Source organism: Rosa chinensis, chromosome 5 (genome assembly GCF_002994745.2).
Source record: "Rosa chinensis cultivar Old Blush chromosome 5, RchiOBHm-V2, whole genome shotgun sequence".
NCBI lineage: Eukaryota > Viridiplantae > Streptophyta > Magnoliopsida > Rosales > Rosaceae > Rosa > Rosa chinensis.
In genome coordinates, this window is record NC_037092.1 from 3,158,993 (window position 1) to 3,169,086 (window position 10,094).

A 10,094-nucleotide genomic window follows, 5' to 3' on the forward strand; every position below is an offset into this window, starting at 1 on the left:
CTGTGCACCAATCATGTTGAGGGGATAACATTGAGACACAGAAATCTAGAACAGCTGATTTCACACCCCCCCCCCCCCCCCCAATTATTCTATCTCAATTCTGTCCCCTCAACATGATTGGTCCACAGAGATTAAAAAAATATTTTCGTAATCTTTTGTTTCATTTTTTAATCTCTGTGCACCAATCATGTTGAGGGAATAACATTGAGACACAGAAATCTGGGACAGCTGATTTCATCCCCCCCCCCACTCCTTATTGCACAGTAATTAATGTAGTGATACTAAACCTCTCATTATTATTAGGGTTATTATCACAAATGGTACCTGAACTATACCTCAATTTTATTGATGGTACTTGAACTTCAATTTTGATCACAACCAGTACCCGAACTTTTCGATTTCATTTTAAATGGTACCTAGAGCCACCTCCGGTCACTATTCTGACTAAAAACGGCATGGGAGGCGATCATAGTGATGATTTTTGATGATTTCAAGGGTTGTGATCATATATAGTGATGATTTTTTTGTAATAGACTTGCCTTGAAATTATTTTTTTATTTTTTATTTTTTTAGATTTGGGTTTTTTGGCCGGAATAGTGACCGAAGGTGGCCTTAGGTACCATTTAAAATGAAATCGAAAAGTTCGGGTACTGGTTGTGATCAAAATTGAAGTTCAGGTACCATCGATAAAACAGAGGAAAAGTTCAGGTACCATTTGTGATAATAACCCTTATTATTATGTTGGTGAAAAAGCTCATTAATTATTTACTAAATTTCATAAGAATTCATTTATTAGAATTCAATCATATATAAGGAAATTTTTTCTTGTGGAATTTCAACATCTTTTTCTTGTGTTAATTTTTTGGGTTTTTGTCCATTTACACCATTTTTAGAGATTTTTTTCCCACTTACCCCACTAAGTTTTTTTAATTCCCTCTTACCCAAAACACTCTAAGGAGGTCTTCCCTAATACCCCATTAAGATTTTTTTTTTTGTTTTTATTATTTTTTTAATACCATTTTACCCTCACCTTTGTTACTTAGAGAGAAAGAGAGAGAGAATGGAAGAGAGAGAAACCATAGGGGACTTCGCCGGAGTTCGATCACCGGCAGCCGGATTCCGGTCACCGGACGCCGGATTCCGGCCAACTTCGTCGGAATCAGGCCAATTTTTGCCGGAATCCGATCACCGGCTACCACCCACCGGAAAGTTTTTTGCCCCCAATAGACGTCTATTGCCCCCCAATAGACGACTATCAGCCATGTATTGCCCCCTAATAGACGTCTATTGCCCCCCAATAAAGGGGCAATAGACGTCTATCAACCATGTATTGCCCCCCAATAGACGTCTATTAACCAATTTTCGCCGGAATCCGGTCACCGGCCGCCGGATTCCGATCACCGGCTACCAACCACTGGAAAGTTTTTTTGCCCCCAATAGACATCTATTGCCCCCTAAGAGAGGGGCAATAGACGTCTATTGGCCCGCAATAGACGTCTATTGGGAGCCAATATTGCCCCCTAATAGACGACTATTAGCCATGTATTGCCCCCCAATAGACGACTATCAGTCATGTATTGCCCCCCAATAGACGTCTATTGCCCCCCAATAGAACTTTCAGTTACCGAAATGAGAACTAATCTCTCTAAAATTAGACAAATAGAACTCTAATTACCAAAAAAAAAAAGGAGATTGCATCAATTTAAAACATGTATTGCCCCTCAATAGACATGTATTATCCTCCAATACACCTTAAATAAAAGTTTATTGCCCTTCCAATAGATGTATTGAAAAGCCAAACTGCCAAAGCACTAAAGAAGCATGCTTTTAGTATTTTTTAATTAAAGAACAGAGACTCTCTCCCAACTAGTTTAATTAACGACTTAACAATTCCAATTTTAAAACCATAGACATCGAATCCAGGTATAAAACTCTGATAGCATAGAGAAATAGAATGATTTAATTCATTTCTCTATGCACGAAATGGTATTCTTATGACTATAAAACTATTAAAAACAGAGCAGAAATAGAGCATATGAAGGTGATGGAGAGAATCGGGAGAGAAGCGAGAAGGTCGAGCATGGCAGCTGCTGCAACTGATGGACTTTTCGGCCGCCGTGAATCAATTTCTCATCCAAGGACCTGGACGACGTCGTTTTCCGATCGATCACAGTGTCGCGGTCAGAGCCAACCCCTCGGTGCTGTTGCAGCTTTTGCTCATCTTCTTTGATGTAATCTTCGTTGTCGTCGTCGTCGTCTTCGAAGAGGACGCGAGACGGCCGCTTGCGGCGGATCTCGGTGAGGCGGTCGATGACTTGGTCAATGCTGCGTTTGTAATGTAAAAGGCGGAGACGGCCATAAGGGAGGCGCCGACTAAGGCGGCCATGGCTAGGTTCAGAGCAGAAGTTGATGAGTAGAAGAAGATGAAGATGACGAGTCCATTTTCCGAGTGGACTCAGCGCAGTGGCTCTGTAAGTTGAGATGGCTATGGGGGAGTGTGAGGAGAAGAGAGTTGTGCATCGTGACTGGAGAGAGAGGAGAGAGAGAATATCGTGGCAGTATTATAGTTTAGTAATTAGGGTGAGGGTATGTCTGTCAATTTGTTTTAAATTGTGTTAGTGGGATTAAAAATCTGTTGGTGGGGTAAGTGGGATAATTTTTGCTTATTTTTGGGCTTTTGGTCAATGATCCTAATTTTTTCTTAAGGTTTGAGGTTAATCTTTTAGATTTGAAGTTTCATCACAAGGGTTGAAGAATAACATCTATAAAGAGATTGTTTGCTATAGTTGAAGTCTAAATAAAAAAATTGTGAAGTTTTTTTTTTATTTTGTTTTTAGTTATATGTTTATTTGTGTTCCGACCCCCGCAGGTTACGCCTCTGCCCGGATGTCGATGTCATAACTCATACGGTGTTTCCTGAACTCATGCAAATATTGAACAGTCCATTGCGCAGAAAATTCCCTTGTTCCACGACACCCTGTTTCGTTCGTACACCACAGTAACCGTATAGCAACAAAAAAGGGTTCAAGATGCTCGGGCCCAATGAATCCACTGTTGTGAGAACACGGGTGCTCAGTGCTCACTCACTTTCATATTTAATGCATCCACTGACCAAAATTAGCCCACAGTGACTTTTATCTCTTATTTTATTGCTTTCTTTATAAAATAACTTTTTTGTTTTTTTTTTTGAAGTACAAACTGACGATTGGGTTTAGAGAAATTGATTTGGGTGGGGTCCCATTTGACCACACCATCTGTACGTGTTAACATATGTTTGCCGCAAAATTAAGGGGCGGAAATCATGTGTGTTTAAATAATCAAATCATTAAAACGTATTTGCCGCAAAGCTAGGATGGGGTCCGCACCCCAGTCGTGCGGAACTACTGGTCTTATATATAGTGCCAACATTTCTGATGACTTTCGATCTTAACCCAAACAAAAGACCAAGAAGAGCGAAAGTAGATATCTCCCTCCTCCTTTGGTGCTAATATTTACATATCAAATGGCATCGTGTTCTCGGGCCTTCTTGATAATCTTCAATCCCCAAATTGCTCCAAAAAGAATCTCGCATGTTCGCCACTCTAACCACATACAGCCTACACCTAGAAAGCAGCCTGCTTCTGAAAAATGGGGCATTGCCCGAGATCTTAGCTTGCTTTCCAGTTCTAGTACTCCTACAGAATTGATTAACTACGAAACTAAGCATACTAAAGCTATGGTAATTCTCACAGCTTTGTCGACGTACATTTATTTGAATGATGCTAGCCATTAAACATAGTTAATTGACTCTGTTAATTTCCTTATAGGATGACATTTTTGTTCAACATTCTCAAAAGTTGGAGTTATTCCGGCATGTACTGAGAAATGTAGCAGATCTAGATGCCCTTGAAGGTTTGAATGTGATCGATGCTGTTCAACGGCTAGGCATCGATTACCACTTTCAACAAGAAATCGATGAAATTCTTCGCAAGCAGATGAATATAGTGTCTGCCCATGATGATCTTCATGAGGTTGCACTTCGCTTTCGACTACTGAGACAACAGGGTTACTTCGTGCCTGATGGTAAGTATAATTTCAGGGGTACTACTGCACTAATTTTAGTTCACTAAACTATGTGACAATATTTCATTCATTAATTAAAACAGCTATAAAGCATGTATAATAGTACCGGAAGGAAATCAACTGTCCTCATTTTTCCTATCCCAAACCTATCCCACCAATTATATTTCGCCACAAATTTCTTTACTAACAGAAACATAACACCGTTTACGTCCCCTTAAAAAAAGAAAAAAAGTCTAATTTTTTCTTGTACTATTTCTTTCACTCTCATCAAAACCAGAAGCTGCGAGGTTGAACTTTCTTTCATCAAAATCCCAAAAGTTGTTGAACACTTTCTTTCTCATCAAAACCCAAAAGCTGCCATCCAGATGAAGTTTCCTTCTTCTTCTTCTTTTTCCTCAGCAAACCCATGTTAAATCCCTCAATCTCCTTTGACTAAATCCAAAATTTTGATTTTGAAGCGTGTATTCTATCTTTTAGATTGGAGAGAGAATGCTAAATTAACAATTGATTTCGGTGACTAGAAAATTGGGTACAAAATACTTGCTTTGAAAATATGAGATCTAAATCATAAAGAGCTACAATTCAATCTCTTCCCTTTTCTTCAATTTGCTCAAATTAGTTTTGATGAAACATGTATACCATGGTTGGTGGCTCTGTGCTATGAAATGGTGGAGACTGGCCGACTGGGGAAGAAGAGGTCCTCGGTTTGTGACTTTGTGTCAAAATATATTATTTTTCTTTAAGGGTTTTTGTCTATTTACTCCATTTTTAGAGATTTTTTTCCCACTTACCCCATTAAGTTATTTTAATTCCCTCTTACCTAAAACACTCTAAAGAGGTATTCCCTAATACCCCATTAAGATTTTTTTTTTGTTTTTTAATTTTTTTTAATACTATTTTACCTTCACCCCTTTGTTACTTAGAGAGAGAGAGAGATAAAATGGAAGAGAGAGAAACCATAGGAGACTTCGCCGGAGCCCTGTCACCGGCCTATGGAATCCGGCCAACTTTCGCCGGAATCAGGTCAGCGTTCGCCGCCCACCGGAATTTATTGAAAATCTCACCAGAAAGTTTTTTTTTGCCCCCAATAGACTACTATCAGCCATGTATTGTCCCCCAATAGACGTCTATTGCCCCCTCATAAAACTTTCGATAGCCGGAATCAGAGCTAATATTCCTAAAATTAAACAAATAAAATTTTAATTAAAGAAAAAAAATGAAGAGATTATATCAATTCAAAACGTCTACTGCCCTCCAATAAACGTGTATTGCCCCCCTATAATAGACATTCAAAACTTTTTCTTTTCTTTTCTTCTGCTCGTTACTTTAAAAAATATATATATTGATTTGGGCACCCTGAAACTGCTCTGGGCACCCAGTCATCTTCTTCCCCCTTTTTTCCCAGTTGCAGACCATCGAAACCCTTTCTCCTTCATTGTTTTCCCCAATTTCAGAATTTTTCCATCATAATTTCTTTTGATTGATCTGCACCCACAAAATCGTTCAATCACAGCCTTAGATTCTAAAACGAAAGGAATTAGCAACTAAAAGAGAGTGACAGAGAAAGTACAAATGCAGAACATGACACCGGCGATGCCGAAGATGACGATGACGACGTCGGTGCTGGAAAACGACAGGAAAAAAGCTGACGGAGGGATGAGTGCAGGGAAGAAGGCTGGACTTTCCGTCTTCTATTCGTTGCAGTGTCGTCGTTGCCTCGGCGTTCCGTCGCCGTTCAGATCGATCGGCTCGGTCACGGGAATTGAAGAAGGCTCCAAAACCTCGGTTGCCAAGTTCTTCCGTGGCTCTGTCGTCCCTGAAATATAGTACCGGAAACGCCGTCGCAGTGGAAATCCACCGGCGTCGTGCTGGAGAGAGAAAGAGGGGGCGACGGGGTCGTGCTGGAGTTAGAGAGATGAGGAGTGGCAGTGTTGTAGTTTATTAATTAAATTAGGGGTAAAATAGTCATTTCAGTTTAAATTAAGTTAGTGAGAATAAAATTTTGTTGCTGGAGTAAGTGAGATAGTTTTAGTCTATTTCGGTGCTTTGGGTCAAGAACCTTTTCTTTAATATATATTTGTTTAATTTTAGTTTTTAGTAAAGTTAACAGAGTTAGGGCAACTCTAAGTCTCTAACAATAGGTTCTATTTAGGGATGCTATTCTCATTTTAGCACCATTTTGTTGCACTATTCATGTAGGACTCAATTCTCATCTCCAACAATGAGATGCTATATGGGGGTGCTATTTTCACTATTCTTGATTAAAATATAATATGAGAATAATGCATGTTTATGAATATTATATTAAAAATATGTTAATTTAATTAAATAAAGAACAAATCTTAATTTTAATTTTTTATGAAAAGAATGGGTTGGTATTTATAGAATTTCTTAAAAATCACTATTTCCTCCATTTTCTGGTATTTTTTTAAAAAAATATTTTTGGTTAAAAATGAAATCAATAACCCTCGATTTAATAAGAGCCGTTGATCTTTTTTTTTCTCTCTCAAATCTCAACCCACAGATTGAAAATATAACCTTTTGAAGAAAAAAAAAAAAAACACAAGCCCAACATCGGCACCGTCCATATTCAAAATCGACGGATCAAAACCGTTAATTACATTAGTAAGAGACAGCTCGTGACCCATAGGCCCCACTGCAGCAGAACTCAGCTGACTTTTCTCTCTCCAGCGCACCGTAGCGCGCGCCCTTCTTCTCCTTAAGCTTGTGCGCGCGTCTCTTTCAACGTGCCTTCCTAGCACGTTTCGTCCAAAATTGGGCTGTCACAGCCCACTTGGTGGCCCCATCTACAGTGAACGGGTCTTGGTTCTGAAAAAGTCTCATATCTAAGACTTGGGATGAGCCCAAGTCCTATAATACTAGGACCAGCTCCCCCTAAAAGCCTTGTTGGAGATGAAAAGTCCTATAATTTTACAAAATCTGGCATGAAACCCTTTGTTGGAGTTGCCCTTAAGAGCATCTTTAGCAATTCTAGCCATTTTTTATTCAAATTTGTGCCAAAGTAGCTAAAAAGTCATTTTGACTATCCACTTTAGAAATACGTCTGTATTAGTGCTCTCTATTTTAGCTAATTTTAAATTTATATTATTATTCAAATGAAAACTAAATAGTTTAAATGTATTTATAAATTACATAAAATAACTCAGAATGAATGTTTTAAAATTATAGAGAGCATCATCTCACTCTCTATATTTAATAACGAGATAGCTAAAAGTTATAATGGAGAGCTACTTAAGAGTTTGGTGCAGCTGCTAAAATAGATAAAGAGCTAGACATGCTCTCTAAAATAGCTAAGGGACCAAAATAGAGAGTCTGCTAAAGATGCTCTAAGAGTAGGTTAGTAGTCAGGACATGTGTCAATAAAATATGGAAATGACAGAATTGGGACACCATATTTGGGGACAGGTGATTTCATGCCTAATAGTACCAGTGTTTGATACAGATGTGTTTAACAACTTCAAGGAAAGCAATGGGATGTTCAAGAAAGCTTTGGGTGAAGACATCAAGGGATTGATGAGCTTATATGAAGCTTCACAGCTAGGTACAGAAGGAGAAGATACACTTGTTGAAGGTGGAAAATTTAGTGGCCATCTGCTAAAGACCTCTTTGTCACATCTTGATCATCATCAAGCCAGAATTGTGGGCAATACATTGGAGAATCCTTATCACAAAACCTTGGCCTCATTCATGGCTAGGAAGTTTTTTGTTACTTCTCCAGGCACCAATACATGGTTAAATTTGCTAAAAGAAGTAGCAAAAAAAGATTTCAGTATGGTCCGGTCCCTGCACCAGAATGAAATAGTTCAAATCTCCAAGTAAGTTTGACAATGACTCATCAGGACATTGATACTTTAACTCACAGTAGGTACGTAGTTTAATTATGCATCTATTTTTGACATTTTACTATTTTTGACATTTTAGATGGTGGAAGGAGCTAGGATTGGCTAAGGAACTGAAGTTTGCAAGAGACCAACCACTGAAATGGTACATTTGGGCCATGGCATGCCTAACAGATCCAAAGTTATCAGAGGAGAGGGTTGAGCTCACAAAACCCATCTCATTTATCTATTTGATAGATGACATTTTTGATGTTAATGGAACCCTTGATGAACTCATTCTCTTCACAGAAGCTGTTAATAGGTATATACTCATCAATGATGAAATAATTTTAGAATTGATACCAATTCATTATTTATGAACAAACTATTGCATATATACAGATGGGATATTACTGCTATAGACCACTTACCAGACTACATGAAGATATGCTTCAAGGCTCTCGATGATATAACCAACGAAATCAGCTACAAGGTCTATAAGAGGCATGGATGGAACCCCTTGCAATATTTGAAAAAGATGGTATATAACTGTGACCAATCTACTACATTTAACTGGATTATCGTTAAAATCTTGTACTTGCATTAGAAGGTTTACATTGAGGCCATTCATTCTGTTGCAGTGGGCGAGTCTTTGCAATGCATTTTTGGTGGAAGCAAAATGGTTCGCATCTGGGAAGCTGCCGAAGTCAGAAGAGTACCTGAAGAATGGCATTGTTTCTTCTGGGGTAATTGTGATTGTAGTCCACTTTCTTTTTCTCTTGGGTCAAAACATAACCAAACAGAATGTGGAGTTGTTGAATGACACTCCAGCTATTATATCGTCCACAGCAACAATTCTTCGACTTTGGGACGACTTGGGAAGTGCAGAGGATGAGAACCAGGATGGGAACGATGGGTCGTATGTAAGGTGCTACTTAGAGGAACATCAAGGTTGTTCCATTGAGGAGGCACGAGAAAAGACTGTTAATATGATTTCAGATGAATGGAAGAAACTGAACAGAGAATTGCTCTCTCCTAATCCATTTCCAGCAACATTCACTTCAGCTTCCCTTAATCTCGCAAGAATGGTCCCCCTGATGTATAACTATGATGGCAACCAATGCCTTCCATCTCTTAAAGAGTATATGAAATCAATGTTGTATGAGACTGTATCAATGTAATAAGAGCATAAGACTATAAGAATTGGAGTTAAACCTCAATGGTTGTCAAGACCATCAAGAACCACAAGCTGCATTACAAGTTTATGTTCGAGACAATTTCACTATTAAACTGAATAAGAATAAACATTGTCTAGCATTTATAGAAATTCGTATGTTACTAAGAATGCTTATTTGAAACAACAAAAATGAAAACTGAAAATTGATCGAACTCTCACTTCAAAAGAATTCTATGTTTACCTTACATTTTTGTGCTTCAAAACATAAAAAAATTCAACATACAAATTGATCGGCTCACAACTTGTTTTTGGGTTAAATCTCTCCCAACTTGTTTTTGGGTTATATTTCTCCTAACTTTTGTTTGGGTCAAGTCTCTTACAGACTTTCATTACCTTTTATTAGGCCTGCAAGCCTTATTCGCTTGGACTATTGTATTATGGTGGTTTTTTTCGAATATCTAATACAATTTTCCCTCTTTCGATAAAAAAAAAAAAAAGGACAGCAGAGAGAAACGAAAGGCCCTATTCGTCTGAAGGCCACTTTAGATTAAAACGCGCGTATTTAGGAATTAGTGTTCCTAAGGTTGACTAGTTCATTTGCCTCCTCAATCACGGAGGCCTTGACCAGACCATCCACCACAGGCTGCAACAATGCTGCACCCACAAGGCGGCGCCTTTGGAAAATGTCCTTGCAGAGCTCAAAAGCATACTCCACATCACCCATCTCACAAACGAAGGGAACAAGCGTCTCAAAAGTCCATTTATCCATAGCACAACTAATTGAGCCCCTTCTTGAGTCCTCTTCTCCAAAGCCAATCCCAGCAACTTAGCAGTGTAGCTCCTAATATCAGGAACAACATTCTTCTCCACCATTTGACCCCACCTTAATTGCAATACGATTGCAGTCGAGCAAACCAGGGAATTGATGCTGGACATCGTTAATAGCATGTAGGCTATATGATATAGCTAGTACTAACGGTAGTAATGAAGTACCATACCGTACTATATGTTAATTT

The 10,094-nt window shown here is 38.6% G+C and overlaps 1 protein-coding gene across 1 annotated transcript; it reads left to right on the plus strand.

The window, feature by feature from the left end:
* Positions 1-3,454: 3,454 nt before the first annotated feature.
* On the plus strand, positions 3,455-9,082 carry LOC112165597 ((3S,6E)-nerolidol synthase 1). The gene is made up of 6 exons (XM_024302170.2): positions 3,455-3,718; positions 3,807-4,062; positions 7,526-7,898; positions 8,005-8,223; positions 8,304-8,442; positions 8,543-9,082. The coding sequence occupies exons 1-6, from the start codon at positions 3,503-3,505 to the stop codon at positions 9,080-9,082; spliced, it is 1,743 nt and encodes a 580-aa protein (XP_024157938.1). The 5' UTR covers positions 3,455-3,502.
* Positions 9,083-10,094: the final 1,012 nt, after the last annotated feature.